At 43.9% G+C, this 20,570-nt stretch overlaps 1 protein-coding gene across 1 annotated transcript in view; it reads left to right on the forward strand.

Moving 5' to 3' along the window:
- The window catches only part of LOC124795380 (rotatin), a 395,098-nt gene that overhangs the window by 332,374 nt on the left and 42,154 nt on the right, over window positions 1-20,570 (forward strand). The window contains exon 26 of the mRNA XM_047259395.1: window positions 5,498-5,812. Coding sequence (XP_047115351.1) covers window positions 5,498-5,812 — 315 coding nt within the window. The remainder of the gene's footprint in view (window positions 1-5,497; window positions 5,813-20,570) is intronic.

Raw genomic sequence — 20,570 nt, forward strand, 5'->3', positions numbered from 1 at the left:
TGCAATCAGAATCCCATGCCACTTGCCCACACAACCCCAATCCTCCCACCATCCCCATGAACCAGCAACACAGGATTGCCCTTTTTGTCGTCTGATACCAACCAACCTGTGCCATTTCCCAACACACCCTCAAACCTCCCACTACCCCCCCCCTCCCACCCCCAAGAAACAGTTATCAGTTATACAGGAGTGCGCCGTTCCTCACCCAATACTTTCCCGCACTGGAACAACTCAATCACATCCTTTGTCAGCGCTTCGATTTATTATCATGTCCCGAAATAAGGGAAATCCAAACTAAGATCCTTCCCACTCCTCCTAAAATGATAATCTGTCACCCTCGCTATCTCTGCAATGTCCCAGTCCCAACCCCTTGCCACGAGGATCAGGTCCCAGTGGAAGACCCAGTGCAACACCTACTCAATCCATCCAAACAGCAATTCCTATTCCAGTCCTGTCAAAGGCTTATTCTACACCATCAGATACCAGGCCACATTTGGAAGCAGTCATGTCATATACCAGCTCTACTGCAGTCATTGCACAGTTTATATTGGTATGAATACCAGCCAGCTATCCCCTAGGATGAATGGTCACTGCCAAACTGTGGCCAAGAACATGGTAGACCACCCTTTGACAAAACATGCTGCAGCTGAGCACAACATGCTTGATTTCAATGGCTGCTTCACACGCCAGGCCATCTGAATCCTGCCCTCTACCATGAGCTTTTCTGAACTGCTCGGATGGAAGCTATCCTTATAACACATTATCCACTCTTGAAACCATCTCAGCCTCAACCTATGGTAATCTATTCTCCCCACGTCCTCCAACCAACCTGTTCCGTCCCCATCTGTCGTATCACCTCCTCCCTACTCACATCCCTTCATCTTCATTGAGCCACCCTCTGCCACTGCACCTGTCCATCTTTCTCCTTCTCCTTCCGCACTCCTCTCCTTTTCCATACCCACCTCCCTGCCACACAGCTTCCCAATGCTGCAACTGGCAGACTTGTCATGCCTCCATCCCTGCATGCTCTGCCAGACAGTGCTCTCCTCCCGCCACCACTGCCCATGTTCTCTTATCTCTCACCCTTCCCTGGCCCACTCCAAATTGCCGCTCAACATTACAATTGCATCCCGCTCCAAGCTGCCGGTGATGGCAGTCATATGCATGAGGTGTGCTTGCTTGTGGGAAAGTGTGGGTGTTTTCTTTTGCGAAGAAGGCTTGGTAAAAAACAAAATGTGCACAGGTGTACAAGTATGAAATCCAGATGTTTTGGTTAAAAAACATGTTAAATTCAGAAGAACAATAAATAGTGTTTTATTCAAACTATGCTCCATCATTTGTTATACGTTTTTCACATCTTTGTACGAACCAGAGCTCTGCTAAGCAAGTGTGTGACCCATCAATGCAAATAAGTGGCAATCAGAGGGAGCCAAGTCAAGTGTGTAAGGTGTGTGGATTAGAAATTCCCAGCCGAGTGCTTCCAACGAGTCGTGAACCTTTTTTCCATATGTGAAGCAGCATTGTCCTGAAGAAAAATGACTTTGTTGGTAACGTTTACTATTAACCATTTACCCAGGTTTTAACAGCTCATAATAGACCACTCTCCCCTGGTCCCACCAAATGCAGACCATTGTCTTTCTCCTAAAGTGATTCGGTCTTGCGGTTGATGTGGATGGTGTGCCTGCATCTACCCATGATTCTTTGCACTTGGAGTTAACAATGGAAATCCAATTTTCGTCCCCTGTAACTGTACGATGCAAAATTGACTTCCTTTTGTACCGAGTGAGCAATATGTCACATGTGTTTTTGTGCTTTTCCATTTGCCTTTCATTCAACTGAAGTGGTACATATCTACTGGTCTTCTGAACCCTTCCCATGTCTTGTAGCTGATTGCAAACAGCTTGTTGATTAACGCCCACTTGCTCAGCAAGTTGTTTTTGTTTTTGCGAATCATCTTTGTTCAACAATACTTCCAATTCCACATTTTCATAATTTTTTGGCAGTTTTCCAAGTTCCTTATCTACAACATTGAAGTCATCATTTTGAAACCATCATTCACACATACCATGTGATGGAGCATGTCTACCATAAGCTTAATCGGTATGATTCAGCAGCGGTTTTCTTCAAACGAAAACAAACAATTAATGCTGTCTGCGAATGGTCTTTCGTCAGTATAAATTTTGGCATACTGAACACAACAGGACAACACTATGTACAAAGTTTTCAAATTTATCACTTGTGCACATCTGACTCTTGTTGATGACCCAAAATAATGGTGCAGTGTCAAATCTTTATAGCACAAACTGCATTGGTGTGACATCTGTTGTCTGAAATCCGCATTTCATACTTGTACACCTGCGAACAGTCTTTTTGTTCTGCATGTCTGAAACTCAACATGTCATCTTTATACTGAGTAACCATACACCGTTTTCCTAATATTGTTGATATTCTAAGTTGGTGTTTAATTTTATAGTATCTTTAACACGACTGTACTGCTTTTGTTCTTTAGTGACTAAGTGTGGACACACTTGGTCATGAATTTCATCACAACCATTATCTCAATGAAATTTCCTTTTGATCGTGACAGTGGGACATTTAAGTTGATTGCTATTATCTCACATTGTCTCAAAGGAATAGAACTGTGTATGAAACTTTAAACTCATCGGGTGTAACCTCCCTTTCCTGGAATTAGTTATAGGGTTTTGGTATTGTGGTTACTTTACTGGCTGCATTCCAATATTCCTGCACTAAATACTTCTTTGTTCCAAAGTAGATGAAACTCTCATGTATATATCGGATAAGTTATTCTACTCTCTGGTGTTAGGAATTGGCTTCAATGGTTTGAATTCAGGTTTACTCTTTAATTCAGTGTTAATGAAGTAATTTGTGCCATTAGAAGGAACAATGTCCTGTGAGCAACTATAACTACGATACATTGTCCCAGCAAATAACATTAAAATTTTTCGAAGCTCCATACAATTGCTTTTACAGGGTGTCCATAACTAAAATTTCAGATTTCTGTGGAAAGAGAACCACTGTTCAGAATGATGTCAAATTTGAACAGCATATCATTGTTGCAGAGGGAGACGGCAAGTGTGTGTGTGTGTGTGTGTGTGTGTGTGTGTGTGGGGGGGGGGGGGGGGGGGGGGATTAATGAAATTGGATCAATAGATGGCACTGTAAACATCAGAAAATACACACCAGTGGATGCGCAGCACATGACTCTTCCTCAGTTTGTGTGCCAGATGCCCAACATAACTGTCTCCATGAAGGCTTGCATGCTGCTGGTGAAGCTCTTTTACAAGAACAGGACTGTGCGCCAGTAGTCCTACAGAAGTTCTGGACACCCAAGGGTATGGAAAAACGCATCAGTCTTATGTCTGCTTCTAGAGGCAATGATTACTTAATTTGAAAAGATATGTTCCTTTGAAGTGCAGAGTGACAGAGGAAGGAAAACGGTTGATCCAATGTTTGTTGAAGATGTAGCGACAGCATTACAGGAGGGGTCGAGCAGTGGTGTGCTAACATGCAGTGCAAGGGAAATTGCATGAATGTTGGCCTTCTACCAAGCACAACACATAAAATCATAAGAAATATCCTGCATTGCTATTCATACAAAATCACCCATGTTCAGGAGTTGCATCCTGCTGACCTGCCAGCAAGACATATGTTCTGTCTACAATTTCTTGCTTGCATGGAAGTGGACAGAATGGCTATGGAACATTCTGTGCACAGACAAAGCTCATTTCCATCTCCAAGGACATGTCAGTACACAGAATTTCAGAATATGGGCAATGGAAAATCTACACACACACACACACACACACACACACACACACACACACCAACCATTACCACTTCATTTTGCAAGTGACCGTGCGGTGCGAGTTGATGGCATCATTTATCAAAGGGCCATATTTTTTCGAGGAGGCGGGTCCTGTGGGTCCTGTTACCTGTACCGTTATTGGTAAGCGCCATTCAGTGGCCTGGATATGTGTAGGATTAGTTTTCTATGTAAGATGGCAACGCCTGTGCACATTGCACAGCCAGTGAAGAGGCTGCTGCAGAGGCATTTTGAAAATGCTATAATTTTCAGCCATCATTTCCTTACAGCCTGAATCCGTGATACTACTAACCATGGGTTTATCTGAAAGATGTTGTCTTCAGTGCTCGAATTACAATCATAACTAAGTTGTAGGCACTCATAGCGCAGCATGTTCTGAGCGTGACCCCTGAGATGCTCCGATCTGTTGTGGAACATGCTGTTTCTCATTTTCAACTTGTGGGTGAAAACGGGAGAGAGCATATTGAACATGCCATGTGCCAGCCTCATGACGATTAAAAATCAATGTCATTTTGCTTTTTGTGCAGTTTTAGGCCTCAGTACAATTAAAAACCAATTTTTGCCCTCCGATGTGGTACAATCTTGCTGTGGTCCATGGTGTCACAACTGTTGACTGCTGAACTTGTGTAGTCATGCACACTGAACTGTACATATGGTGTAATGTGCAACTCAACCCATATCCATTGTATTGCGATTCATCTGTCAGTTGTATCCAACCCCATTTACATTAAGACCCTTACAACACCATCTATTGGTAAAATTTTCATCAATAATATGCCATTCATCAATAATATGATGTTCAAATTTCATCTCATTCTGAGAAGTGGTTCTCTTTCTACAGCACTTTGAAATTGGAACTTTAATTATGGACACACTCTGCACTTCTTACTCAGTCACTGTGTATTCTCATTCACATGCTGCCACTGAGCAGCATGCAAAAAATAAATAAATAAATAAAACATAAAAAAATAAAATAAAATAAAAGTGGAAAATAAAACAATAAAAAAACTCTAGTTTGATGTTCAGTGTCCTCATTCACTTTTTTACATATCATATCAGTTACTGTCAGTGTGTAAAATGTATCTTTCTACCAAATCAGAGATGTATGAAATTTGTGCATAGCATAAGTTTGATCTTTATGCCTGCTACTTGTTCTAGATTCCAACTTCAAAGAGTATTTTCTTTGAGAAATTTGAGTAATATTGGTTCTACTAAACATTGCTTATCAATAAACTCCCTATGGAAGCCAGATAGACCTAAAACTTCTTACTCATAGAACAGCAGTATCTGAAAAACAATTATAACACTGGTCTCTATATACCTGATGTGCTTCCAGAACATGTGCAACTCATGCTATATGAAAATTAAAAGTTAACTGAAATGGACTCCAGATGTAAATATCCTCTTTATTCATTGAAATAATTCTACAAATTTATAAAAAATAAAGAGGAGCTTGTAAGGAAATTATAAGCTTGAGAATATTAATTATGTTGACAAAAAATGAAAATGAAAAGTAAATAGTTTCATGCAAATGCTTTGATGTTGTGTCCTCTGCAGTGAAATAGGAAAACTAATGTTCTTGCTATGCCAGTGTAGCGGTTGTAGAGCTACAGTTTACAATAATTTTCTTTTTGCATGCAACTTTGCTTTCAGGGCACTGATAAAGTGAAGACTACTGGTTGTGTAAGACTGCAATCACTGCTAGATGAAAGCAGTGAAGGAGGAGACTTATGTTTGCTGCTTATACATGTGTATGACACAGTTACATTACAGCAGACCAACTGGAATGTGGGACACGTGGAAATATGCCAAGCCTTGGGAGGTTTGCTGGCAGTGTCTCAGGAAGCAACGCGCATGGCACTTGCGCGAGGACTCCTTAGCTCATTACTTTCACGTCTACGAGATCACCATGCCTTTCTGAGCCTAGAAGCAGTGGACAATTTGCTGAATAAGAGCAATAAAAAAAAGGTATTTCTGATTATACACTTAAGTTCTACACAAAAACAAAATTGCTGCTATTTTGAGAACACATGTAAATTCTGTAGCAATTTCCATATCTTCACTTAAACACACTATTTTGTATGTTGTTTTCTTTTTTTAATTTCTACTTCACAACACAATTTGTACAATTGTCTAGAAGCATCCAAATTCGCTATAGCATAAAACTTTCAGTTGGTCTTTGCTAACCATTTCTTTAACTTGTATAATTTGCATAGTCTGCTACAGTTGCCTTATTAAAATGATTAAAAATCACCTGACACTTGTTTTATTGTTGTACATTTATAACGTTCTCATGTTAATCTGTACCATAGTAGTTGCTACTGCCTCCATTTAATCCAGATAGAAACTAGAGCACAACTCCATGTGTAGTAACATGTTCTGGTACCTACCACCATACTCATAAAAAAGCAGCATTTGCAATATCATCTGCTGATGCTACTCTCACCTAACCAGAAATCTTGGCCCTGTTTTCATATTACCTTACTCATTTCTGCTGACTTTTTGAGACCATGGCTGTATACAAAATACTAGTTGCTGCTTTACTTGTTTATTTTAATTGTAACTGATGCTCATTATTGTAAATTTAATATAATGAAATGTATATAAATTATAAATTTTGAGCTCTCACATCGGTGTACATATCATAACACCACTGAGAGATTCTTTGGCACTGCTTTATCTGTTATATCACCATCTTTGTTTACTGTCTCCCATGTGGCAAAAATAATTCACTGTGTGTGGCTATTGCTCTACACTGTATGCCATGTTTATATAACAAAAAAATATTTATCAAAAAACAAGGATGATGTGACTTACCGAACAAAAGCGCTGGCAGGTCGAAAGACACACAAACAAACACAAACATACACACAAAATTCAAGCTTTCGCAACAAACTGTTGCCTCATCAGGAAAGAGGGAAGGAGAGGGAAAGACGAAAGGATGTGGGTTTTAAGGGAGAGGGTAAGGAGTCATTCCAATCCCGGGAGCGGAAAGACTTGCCTTAGGGGGAAAAAAGGACGGGTATACACTCGCACACACACACATATCCATCCACACATATACAGACACAAGCAGACATATTTAAAGACAAAGTGTTTGGGCAGAGATGTCAGTCGAGGCGGAAGTGCAGAGGCAAAGATGTTGTTGAATGACAGGTGAGGTATGAGTGGCGGCAACTCGAAATTAGCGGAGATTGAGGCCTGGTGGGTAGCGGGAAGAGAGGATATATTGAAGAGCAAGTTCCCATCTCCGGAGTTCGGATAGGTTGGTGTTGGTGGGAAGTATCCAGATAACCCGGATGGTGTAACACTGTGCCAAGATGTGCTGGCCGTGCACCAAGGCATGTTTAGCCACAAGGTGATCCTCATTACCAACAAACACTGTCTGCCTGTGTCCATTCATGCGAATGGACAGTTTGTTGCTGGTCATTCCCACATAGAATGCATCACAGTGTAGGCAGGTTAGTTGGTAAATCACGTGGGTGCTTTCACACGTGGCTCTGCCTTTGATCGTGTTCACCTTCCGGGTTACAGGACTGGAGTAGGTGGTGGTGGGAGGGTGCATGGGACAGGTTTTACACCGGGGGCGGTTACAAGGGTAGGAGCCAGAGGGTAGGGAAGGTGGTTTGGGGATTTCATAGGGATGAAGGTTAGGTGGACGGCGGAAAGACACTCTTGGTGGAGTGGGGAGGATTTCATGAAGGATGGATCTCATTTCAGGGCAGGATTTGAGGAAGTTGTATCCCTGCTGGAGAGCCACATTCAGAGTCTGGTCCAGTCCCGGAAAGTATCCTGTCACAAATGGGGCACTTTTGTGGTTCTTCTGTGGGAGATTCTGGGTTTGAGGGGATGAGGAAGTGGCTCTGGTTATTTGCTTCTGTACCAGGTCGGGAGGGTAGTTACGGGGTGCGAAAGCTGTTGTCAGGTTGTTGGTGTAATGGTTCAGGGATTCTGGAGTGGAGCAGATTCGTTTGCCATGAAGACCTAGGCTGTAGGGAAGGGACCGTTTGATGTGGAATGGGTGGCAGCTGTCATAATGCAGGTGCTGTTGCTTGTTGGTGGGTTTGATGTGGACGGATGTGTGAAGCAGGCCACTGGACAGATGGAGGTCAACGTCAAGGAAAGAGGCGTGGGATTTGGAGTAGGACCAGGTGAATCTGATGGAACCAAAGGGAGTTGAGGTTGGAGAGGTTCTTCATGATCTGGACTCACAGTGAAGAAGAACTCCAGAATTTGACTGGGTCACATTGGGATCCCGGCGAATGAACTCACTGACAGTCTGGCCAAATTGGCTGCTGGCAAGGCACCTTTTGAAATCCTTATTCCAGAACCAGAGCTGCAATGGATACTGCGCAGTCAAGTTCTGAGGATTAGTAATAGAGAACTGCATACTGTGACATTGCTGAACATACTACGGGTAACAAAGGAAACCATGAATTTGTGGACCATGCAAGCCTCTTGCAAGGACTTCACCATCCTTTGCCAGCTCTGCATCACCAGTACTTAGCTGACTCATGGTCATCTCTGTTGTGATGATCCTCCTCACTGTCATTGTGGTGCCCGTTTGATAGTGGTCCACATTTTGCTGGGCTGTCCTAACTTAGCTGCCTGTGACAGACTCTAAATTTTCCTGAGTTGTTATCCCTTGTGCTAGGGGTGATACCTCAGTGCCTGACCTGATTTTACAGTTTACTCATGAAGCAGGTTTTTACCATTCTCTCTAAGCAAGGGCACCGCTGCCTTGTTGGTCTATTGAGGAATTGGCAGGATGCCCTGTTGCCGCCTCTGCCCAAAACGAGCAGTGGCCGTCTGAACCTGGTGGTTTGCCCCACTCTTTTGCTCTTATTCCCCCTTTTCATATGTTCTAATTGGCTTGGTGTTCTTCCTCTCCGTGTGCTTCTCTTGTCCTGTCCATGTCGCTAATCTTTTCTGAGTATTGTTGGGTGGGGTGCCGTGTGTCTTTGGTAGATGCTGGCAGGGGGGAGGGGGGGGGGGGGGGAGTATGTCCCCCATTGCACTTTCTGACTTTGGGGCATCCAGCTGCTCCCTGGACAGGGCACCTCACTTCCATTCTTCTTTTCTCCCCTTTTCTTCTTCTTTGTTTCTTTCTCTGGGCTTTATTGACCTTTGGTAGACTGGGATTTTCTTTCTTTGGTATGCAGTTATTTTGACTTTCCTGTTCCAGGTAGATGGGACTGATGACCTCATAATTTGTTCCGTTCAATCAGTAAACCAATCAAACAACCAAAATCCCAAGGAACTTCCATCACAAAGGGGGAAACCGAACCAACAACTAATACAAACAACAACAAATGTAATTTAAATGTGAACAGCCATCAGGTGATGACCCTGTCATCTTGAAACTGATAACAGCCCTTTTTGTGTACATAAATTGCATTATTAATGTGGCTGGTTGCTGTTTTCTCCTTTGCAAGATTCAACATTTACATCCCCATTGAGTTTAAATACAACTAGTCAACATCTGCATCTTCCTCTCATTCCATCTAGGTGTAGAATGCAGGAAAAATGAGTGCCTAAATGCCACTGTGCACTCTGTAATTGGTCTAGTCTTGTCCAGTGATCCCTATTGGAGCAAGGTGATCCAAAAAGAAGGAATAAATTTCAGCTGATGCATGCATATGAAGCCTTAAGAAGTTGGTTACTGCCCAGTGACTTAACAGAAGGTACAAATTTTGCATTTCAATTCTCCATGATATGGCAGAGGACACTTTTTCCAAATGACTCATCTTTTCAAATGAATTGATGTTTCATCTGTGTATTGGCTAAAGTAAACCACCATAGTGTAAGAATTTGCTAATCATAGTGTAAGAATTTGGGTCATGGAATCCTGCCATCATCACTGAACACAAGACACCCACCAAAACTGAACAAGCGTTGTGCCATTTCTGTTCACAAAATTTATGGGCCTTTCTTTTTTGCAGAGGAAACTGTGACGGGAGTGTCATACCCAGACATGCTGCAAAATTGGTTGTTTCCTCAACCTACAAAGATTCCAAGGATTTCATTTTCATTCACGACAGTGTCCCACCTCACCTCCATCTTGAGATGTCGTGGTATCTTAATGACACCATCCCACAACATTGCATTGGAAGAGGTGGACAAGAAGATCTTGTTCATTGCTTTTGACCTCCCAAGTCACCAGACCTCACACCTTGCAATATTTTCTGTGGGGACACATAGAAGACAGAGCCTTTGTCCCACTTACAGCAATTACTCTTCAAGAGCTGAGAATCGTATTCTTGCAGCTGTCAATTCAATTAAGAGGGACCTGTTGATTCATGTGTAGAATAAGATGAACTATCGTTTCCATGTTTCTTGAGAATTGCATGATGCTCATGTTGAGTGTATGGTATACAGGGTTATTACAAATGATTGAAGCGATTTCACAGCTCTAAAATAACTTTATTATTTGAGATATTTTCACAGTGCTTTGCACACACATACAAAAACTCAAAAAGTTTTTTTAGGCATTCACAAATGTTCGATATGTGCCCCTTTAGTGATTCGGCAGACATCAAGCCGATAATCAAGTTCCTCCCACACTCGGTGCAGCATGTCCCCATCAATGAGTTCGAAAGCATCGCTGATGCGAGCTTGCAGTTCTAGCACATTTCTTGGTAGAGGAGTTTAAACACTGAATCTTTCACATAACCCCACAGAAAGAAATCGCATGGGGTTAAGTCAGGAGAGCATGGAGGCCATGACATGAATTGCTGATCATGATCTCCACCACGACCGATCCATCGGTTTTCCAATCTCCTGTTTAAGAAATGCCAAACATCATGATGGAAGTGCGGTGGAGCACCATCCTGTTGAAAGATAAAGTCGGCGCTGTCGGTCTCCAGTTGTGGCATGAGCCAATTTTCCAGCATGTCCAGATACACGTGTCCTGTAACGTTTTTTTTGCAGAAGAAAAAGGGGCCATAAACTTTAAACCGTGAGATTGCACAAAACACCTTAACTTTTGGTGAATTGCGAATTTGCTGCACGAATGCGTGAGGATTTTCTACCACCCTGATTCGCACATTGTGTCTGTTCACTTCACCCTTAAGAAAAAATGTTGCTTCATCACTGAAAACAAGTTTCGCACTGAACGCATCCTCTTCCATGAGCTGTTACAACCGCACCGAAAATTCAAAGCGTTTGACTTTGTCATCGAGTGTCAGGGCCTGTAGCAATTGTAAACGGTAAGGCTTCTGCTTTAGCCTTTTACGTAAGATTTTCCAAACCGTCGCTGTGGTACGTTTAGCTCCCTGCTTACTTTATTCGTCGACTTCCGCGGGCTACGCGTGAAACTTGCCCGCACGCGTTCAACCGTTTCTTTGCTCACTGCAGGCCAACCCATTAATTTCCCCTTACAGAGGCATCCAGAAGCTTTAAACTGCACATACCATTGCCGAATGGAGTTAGCAGTTGGTGGATCTTTGTTGAACTTCGTCCTGAAGTGTCGTTGCACTGTTATGACTGACTGATGTGAGTGCATTTCAAGCACGACATACACTTTCTCGGCTCCTGTCGCCATTTTGTCTCACTGCACTCTCGAGCGCTCTGGTGGCAGAAACCTGAAGTGCGGCTTCAGCTGAACAAAACTTTATGAGTTTTTCTACGTATCTGTAGTGTGTCGTGACCATATGTCAATGAATGGAGCTACAGTGAATTTATGAAATCGCTTCAATCATTTGTAATAGCCCTGTACTGTCTGTGTAAACATTAAACTTTGAACTGCCCTCTATCCAGTGGAATGCACAATGTGTTTCTATCTGCCATAATATGTTTGTAATAAACAATTAAAATCTGTTCTTTCTCTTTGAATCAGCATGTATATTTTTAAATTCCTTACCTAATGCTGCTTCTTGACACTTTTTAAGTAGTCTCTTGCAGGTTAGTTGGTGTCTGTATTGCCGGCCGCGGTGGCTGAGCAGTTCTAGGCACTTCAGTCCAGAACCGCGTGACTGCTACAGTCACAGGTTCGAATCCTGCCTCAGGCATGGATGTGTGTGATGCCCGTATGTTAGTTAAGTTTAAGTAGTTCTAAGTTCTAGGGGGCTGATGACCTCAGATGTTAAGTCCCATAGTGGCCAGAGCCATTTGAACCATTTTTGGTGTCTGTATTTAAATACCTGTCACTTCAAATTTTTTTAGTGCCTCCTTTACACTCTCCCATATCAAACTATAAACATATCCTTCTTTGTATGTGTTCATTGTCTCATGGTAGCTCTATTTGGTATTGGTCCCCACAACTTGAACAGTATTCTAAGAGAGGTCACACGATTGTTTTGTAAGCAACATCCTGTACAGATTGATTGCTTTTTCCTAGTACCCAAACGATGTAGTCTACCCCCCTGCCATATATATATATATATATATATATATATATATATATATATATATATATATATACAAAATTCAAGCTTTCGCAACCAACGGTTGCTTCGTCAGGAAAGAGGGAAGGAGAGGGAAAGATGAAAGGATGTGGGTTGTAAGGGAGAGGGTAAGGAGTCATTCCAATCCCGGAAGCGGAAAGACTTACCTTAGGAGGAAAAAAGGACAGGTATACACTCGCGCGCGCGCGCACACACACACACACACACACACACACACACACACACACACACACACACACACACAGATATATATATCTCTCCATCTGCACATACACAGACACAAGCAATATATATTTTTTCCGCATGGATATATATATATGAAAACAAAGATGATGTGACTTACCAAATGAAAGTGCTGGCAGGTCGACAGACACACAAACATACACACACACAAAATTCAAGCTTTCGCAACAAACTGTTGCCTCATCAGGAAAGAGGGAAAGATGAAAGGATGTGGGTTTTAAGGGAGAGGGTAAGGAGTCATTCCAATCCCGGGAGCGGAAAGACTTACCTTAGGGGGATAAAGGACGGGTATACACTCGCACACACACACATATCCATCCACACATATACAGACACAAGCAGACATATTTGAAGACAAAGAGTTTGGGCAGAGATGTCAGTCGAGGCAGGAGTGCAGGGGCAAAGATGTTGTTGAATGACAGGTGAGGTATGAGTGGCGGCAACTTGAAATTAGCGGAGATTGAGGCCTGGTGGATAACGGGAAGAGAGGATATATTGAAGAGCAAGTTCCCATCTCTGGAGTTCGGATAGGTTGGTGTTAGTGGGAAGTATCCAGATAATCCGGACGGTGTAACACTGTGCCAAGATGTGCTGGCCGTGCACCAAGGCATGTTTAGCCACAGGGTGATCCTCATTACCAACAAACACTGTCTGCCTGTTACCATTCATGCGAATGGACAGTTTGTTACTGGTCATTCCCACATAGAATGCGTCACAGTGTAGGCAGGTCAGTTGGTAGATCACGTGGGTGCTCTCACACGTGGCTCTGCCTTTGATCGTGTACACCTCCCGACCTGGTACAGAAGCAAATAACCAGAGCCACTTCCTCATCCCCTCGAACCCAGAATCCCCCACAGAAGAACCACAAAAGTGCCCCACTTGTGACAGGATACTTTCCGGGACTGGACCAGACTCTGAATGTGGCTCTCCAGCAGGGATACGACTTCCTCAAATCCTGCCCTGAAATGAGATCCATCCTTCATGAAATCCTCCCCACTCCACCAAGAGTGTCTTTCCGCCGTCCCCCTAACCTTCGTAACCTGTTAGTTCATCCCTATGAAATCCCCAAACCACTCTCCCTACCCTCTGGCTCCTATCCTTGTAACCGCCCCCGGTGTAAAACCTGTCCCATGCACCCTCCCACCACCACCTACTCCAGTCCTGTAACCCGGAAGGTGTACACGATCAAAGGCAGAGCCACGTGTGAGAGCACCCACTTGATCTACCAACTGACCTGCCTACACTGTGACGCATTCTATGTGGGAATGACCAGTAACAAACTGTCCATTCGCATGAATGGACACAGGCAGACAGTGTTTGTTGGTAATAAGGATCACCCTGTGGCTAAACATGCCTTGGTGCACGGCCAGCACATCTTGGCACAGTGTTACACCATCCGGGTTATCTGGATACTTCCCACTAACACCAACCTATCCGAACTCCGGAGATGGGAACTTGCTCTTCAATATATCCTCTCTTCCCGTTATCCACCAGGCCTCAATCTCCGCTAATTTCAAGTTGCCGCCACTCATACCTCACCTGTCATTCAACAACATCTTTGCCCCTGCACTCCTGCCTCGACTGACATCTCTGCCCAAACTCTTTGTCTTCAAATATGTCTGCTTGTGTCTGTATATGTGTGGATGGATATGTGTGTGTGTGTGTGCGAGTGTATACCCGTCCTTTTTCCCCCTAAGGTAAGTCTTTCCGCTCCCGGGATTGGAATGACTCCTTACCCTCTCCCTTAAAACCCACATCCTTTCGTCTTTCCCTCTCCTTCCCTCTTTCCTGATGAGGCAACAGTTTGTTGCGAAAGCTTGAATTTTGTGTGTATGTTTGTGTTTGTTTGTGTGTCTGTCGACCTGCCAGCACTTTCATTTGGTAAGTCACATCATCTTTGTTTTTAGATATATTTTTCCTACGTGGAATGTTTCCCTCTATTATATATATATATTATTTTTTTATTTTTATTTTATTTTTTATTTATTTTTTTTTTTTTTTTTGAGAAGATTACAATATTACGTTCTACATTTCATTACTTTGTTATGGATAATTGAATCATAGACAACATGCCTGAGATTAGTATTGTCTGCCAGATTATTAATATACAACAGTAATTAGAAAGAGTCCTGAAGCATTTCCTGCGACATGCCTGAAGTTATTTCTATATCTGTTGGTGACTCTCCATTTGGGGTAACAAGCTCAAACCTCCCCAACAAGAAATTCTCAGCTCAGTCATAAATTTTGCTTGATATCTATTACCATTGTTCCTTCATTAATAAGTGTTGGTGTGGTGCTGAGTCAAATTCTTTTCAAAAGCCAAAAAATATTGCATCTACCTCAACTGACTTGATTATGGCTTTCAGGATATCATTTGAGAAAAACACAAGCTGGATTTCACATAACCATTGTTTTCAGAATCCATACTGACTGACATGGAGGACATTCCATTCGACATTCCAAATTATGTTTGAACTCAGAATATGTTCTAAATTTTCTAAAATTCTACAACCTGTGGATATCAATGATATTGAATAGTGGTTGTGTGTCATTTCTTCTATCCTTCTCGCAGATGTGTGTGACCTGTGCTTTCTTCTCAGCTGTTAGTAGATTGTTATACTTCTAAATATTTTAATAGAGGACTGACCACTGTAAGGGTATTCCAAGAAATTGTGTGAACTATGAATAGATTTCTAAAATGAATTTTTCACCTTTGCCTATCTCAGGCAAGTGCTCTACTGACTGACCTACCTAAGCTTTACTCATGACCCATCCTCACAGCTTCGGATTTTGGAAGGTGGGAGATGAGACACTGGTGGAAGGAAAGCTGTGAGGGTAAGTCATCAGTTATGCTTAAGTAGCTCTGCAGGTAGAGCACTTGTCCACACAAGAAGATGGTCCTGAGTTTGAGTCTTGATCTGACAAACAATTTTAATCTGCCCGGAAGTTTTATGAACAGTTTTTTTCGTGTCTTGTATGCAATGGCTTCTACTATTTACTCCGCATGCATGCTGTGTGCATTACTGATACAGTGCCTTCTTAGGCAATTTTTCTCCAGTTGCAAGGGATCGTGAGTGCCCTTATCATTTGTTCACTCTCCTGTCCGCATTCGGGAGGACGACGGTTCAATCCCGTCTCCGGCCATCCTGATTTAGGTTTTCCGCGATTTCCCTAAATCGTTTCAGGCAAATGCTGGGATGGTTTCTTTGAAAGGGCACGGCCGATTTCCTTCCCAATCCTTCCCTAACCCGAGCTTGCGCTCCGTCTCTAATGACCTCGTTGTCGACGGGACGTTAAACACTAACAACCACCACCTCTCCTGTCTTCCTTTGAAAAAACTCCTGCTAGAATGATCATAACTATTCCTTGCAGTAGGACCTGTCAGCCACAATAATACATAAAGCTAATTCATAATATAAACATTGTCTAGGATTGCTATAATATTGCTACTGTCCACCAGTTGGCCTGATTTATTGCAGTCCTAAACACTGTTGATATTTGTTCAATGACAGTGACAATGATGAATATCAACAGTGTCTAAGATTGCTATAAGATAAGCTGACTAATGTACAATTACAATATTTACATGTTGAGGTAGAGCATAAGAGCAGTAGGGAATTGTGGAATACTGTCTTGTTTATCTAAAGGGATCTGTCCCAACTTCAGAATCCTTACCGGTATTACTCTACTTCCAGTGTAATTCCTTGCTTGATGTTAACTCTCATACTGCCCCACTCTCGCAGACATATGAAGTTTTAGGTATTGTCTTGTTGAAATGGCACACAAATATTATTTGGAAGCAGATTGCTGTAAGTTACAAATAAATTTACCAGTATCTACTAGGGCCATCTTTCATGATTTTATGGAAACAATGAAAGATTTTTGTTCCAATCATCTGTGTGTTTCATATATGTTCAAATCAATTCTGGAACTATTTTTCTGTTCGGATGTTAGTACCACAGAACATGGATTTGGAAGGATTCAACAGCTTCTTGAGATGATGAAAATCTCTCTTCACACTTTTTGTTTGATGTAATGGAATAAAGAGATGTCATCGTGCAATAAATCTGGTGAATACAAACAACAATGTCCCCTGCAGGTCCAGGTATTACAAGAAGCCCGAGGTATTCCTGCCTGTCGTAAGAGGCGACTAAAAGGAGTCACACACGTTTTGGCCTTTATGTGATAGTCCCCTGTAGAGTTCGACCATTTTTCAAAATTTCTGTGAACAGTGAGCCAATTGGGGAAGGGTGTCTTACATGATGCACCATGTCCGTCATGCCTTGAGATCTTTAGCCCACTTTCCCGCCATCACACTGCAGTCCAGCTCATTCTCCATCTCTTGGGCGAGGATGCCTTCTTGGGTGCGTTTTCCATGCACTATGCAGTGTCGTTTTTTGCGCCAACAATGACCATGGACTTCTTTGCACCTCATATCCAGCACGGTAGCCAGTCTGTTGTGGTGGGGCTGCCATATTCCCTGTTGGTTGTAGCCCTCTGACAACACAGGGATCGCTCTGCTGATGCTTCCACTGGTAACTCCCCACGTATGCCAAGGAGTAGATGCCCGTCATCCTGGGGGATCCGGACTCCCAGCTGTGGCCATCCTGCCAGGTGGCCTTTGCTGCGGCTGGGTAGCACCCATGGGGAGGGCCTCTGGTCAGAGTGGGTGGCATCAAGGTGGATGACAAGCGACAAAGCGTACCACGTCATCACTTTCTGGTGATCAAACACCAGCAGTCTCTAAGCGTTCCAGGTCTCAGTACAATGCAAAAAAGTACGACCCTAAGTCATTCCCCTCCCTGGCCACACCATAGAGGAACACTAGGCTAAGGATGACAGCGAACCTTATTCACCCCTGTACTTCATATGTACAAGAACTGATGGGGACTCCTTTGTTTCGAAGAAGCCATACTTTTTTGTAGATCATTTAGAGGACAAGTTTGGGGAGGTGGAGGGCTTGTCCAAAATGCGATCTGGATCAGTCCTGATTAAATCAGCATCCTCTGCCCATTCACGGACTTTACTCGCTTGTAACAAGTTGGGTGATGTTTCCGTTACCATCACACCACATAAGAGCTTAAATCCAGGGTTATTATCTTCCACAAGGACCTTCTTTTGCAGTCCGGCAATGAGCTGCATGCCAATTTAGAGCAGCTAGGTGATCATTTCGTGCAGCACTTCCATCGGGGCCCGAGGGATAATCAGATAGCCACCGGTGCCTTCATCTTGGCCTTCGAGGATAACACTCTACCCAAGAAGGTCAAGGTGATGGTCTACCACTGTAATATCTTCACATTATGATGTGGTGCTTTAAGTGCTGGAAGTTCGGCCATATGTCTTCCCTCTGTACTTCCAGCGTCACATGTCAAGATTTTGGACAACCATCACATCCCAATAATCCATGTGTCCCGCCTCCCATCTGTGTCAGCTGCAGAGAGCGTCATTCACCTTGCTCACCAGACTGCAGGACTTTACAGAAAGATCGGAAAATCATGGACTACAAGACACGGTACTTACTGACCTACACTGAGCCTGAGAGAAAATATGAGCACCTACATCCTGTGGCTATTACCTCCTCATACACCTCCGTTATGAGAACAGTTGTAGCCCCATCAGTTCCACTAATTCCAGTCATCTCTCAGAGCCAGATGGCTACACTTGCCCCTTGATGGTGGAGGGCACTTACCCCCTGTTGCTCTTGTACCATCTACCTCGGGAGCACTACCCCCACTCCCCCCCCCCCCCCCAACCTTTGGGGACACCAGTCCCCACTTCTCAGCCAGAGAAGCGTAAGTCTTCTTCGGCTCCTCTCACCAGGAAGGGGTCCGTTGGGTCACTCCCTTCCCAGGTTTCTGCTAATGGGAAAGATGACTCCCGCCAGTGGTTGAAGTGCCGAAAAGCAGTTGGTCATAGGGCTTCACGATCATCCCCAGTCTCGGAGACTGAATCAGGAAGCCCTCCAACCCAGAGAAACCCAAGGAGCAGTGAGAAAAGTCCAAAAAGACGACCCCTAAGACCAAGGTAATTGCGGTGGCACCCACACCGCCGCTACCTACAAGTTCTGCACCTGAGGATAAGGTGGAGATTCTGGCTGGACCGTCAGACACAATGGATATAGACTGCTCAGGCAATAAGTTGGTGGTAGCAGGTGACCCTGAGGTGTAGACTGCCTCATTGAATGTTCCATGCCTCCCAGTCTCACCAAGACGTCATCCTCCAGTGGAATTGCAGTGGTTTTATCCGCCGCCTGGCTGAGCTACGGCAACTGTTACACTTTACACCTGCTTGCTGCATTGCCCTCCAGGAAACCTGGTTCCCAGCAATGCAGACCCCTGCCCTCTGTGACTATAAGGGATATCACAGGAACCGCAGCAACTATAATCGAGTCTGTGGGGCAGTTTGTGTTTATGTCCTAAACTCAGTCTGTAGTGAAACGGTGCCCCTTCAACCCCCTCTTGAAGCTGTGGCTGTCAGAATTAGGATGACGCAGGAAATAACGGTGTGCAATGTATATCTTCCTCCAGATGCTGCAGTACCCCTGAATGTATTAGTTGCACTGATTGATCAACTCCCTAAACCTTTCCTACTTTTGGGAGATTTTAATGCCCATAACCCCTTGTGGGGTGGCACCTTACTGGCCGAGGCAGAGATGTTGAAACCTTACTGACTCAGTTCGACCTGTGCCTCTTAAATACTGGGGCCACCACACATTTCATTGTGGTTCATTGTAGTTACTCAGACATTGATTTATCAATTTGCAACCCAGGACTTCTCCCATCTATCCACTGGAGAGCACATGACCTGTGTGGTAGTGACCACTTCCCCATCTTCCTGTCACTGCCCAGTGTCAGGCCCATGGACGCCTGTCCAGATGGGCTTTAAACAAGGCAGGCTGGGAAACTTTCACCTCTGCAGTCACCATTGACTTTCCCCCACACAATAACATCGATGTAATGATTGAACAGGTGACTACAACAATCATTAATGCGGCAGAAAACGCAATCCCTCAATCTTTAGGGTGCCCCTGGTGAAAGGCGGTCCCTTGGTGGTCATCGGAAGTCACTCAGGCAGTTAAGGAGTGTCGGTGAGCTCTACAGCGGCATAAGCAGCACCCTTCCCTGGAGCACCTCATAGCCTTTAAGCGGCTCTGTGCCCGTGTTCGCCAGCTTATCAAAAGAAGGAAGCAGGAGTGTTCAGAGAGATAAGTCTCAGCCATTGGGTGCCATACATCACCTTCCCAAGTCTGGACAAAGATCAGATGTCTTTTCGGGTACCAGACCCCAACAGGTGTCCCTGGCATTAAAATCAATGGCATCTTATCTACTGACACAAACGCGATTGCTGAGCACTATGCTCGAGCCTCTGCATCAGAGAACTACCCCCAGCCTTTCACATCCTCAAACGGCGGATGGAAGGGAAAGTCCTATAGTTCGCTACACGCCAAGTGAACACTATAACGCCTCATTTACACAGTGGGAGCTCCTCAGTGCCCTTGCATATTGCCCCGACACAGCTCCTGGGCCAGATCGGGTCCACGTTTAGATGATTAAACATCTCTCATCTGACTACAAAGGACATCTACTTGTCATTTTCAACTGGATCTGGTGCAATGGCATCTTTCCATTGCAGTGGCAGGAGAGCACCATTATTGCGGTGCTTAACCCCAGTAAAAACCCGCTTGATGTGGATAGCTGTCGGCCCATCAGCCTCACTAACGTTTTTTGTAAGCTGCTGGAACGTATGGTGTGTCGGCAGTTGGTTCGAGTCCTGGAGTCATGTGGCCTGCTGGCTTCATGTCAGGGCAGCTTCCGCCAGGGTCGCTGTGCCACTGATAATCTTGTGTCCCTCAAGTCTGCCATCTGAACAGCCTTTTCCAGATGCCAACACCTGGTTTCCGTCTTTTTTGATTTACGAAAAGTGTATGACACGACCTGGAAACATCATATCCTTGCCACATTATACGAGTGGGGTCTCTGAGGCCCGCTCTTGATTTTTATCCACAGTTTCCTGTTGCTTCATACTTTCCGTGTCTAAGTTGGTGCCTCCCATAGTTCCCCCCATATCCAGGAGATTGG

This window comes from Schistocerca piceifrons, chromosome 1 (genome assembly GCF_021461385.2).
Source record: "Schistocerca piceifrons isolate TAMUIC-IGC-003096 chromosome 1, iqSchPice1.1, whole genome shotgun sequence".
NCBI lineage: Eukaryota > Metazoa > Arthropoda > Insecta > Orthoptera > Acrididae > Schistocerca > Schistocerca piceifrons.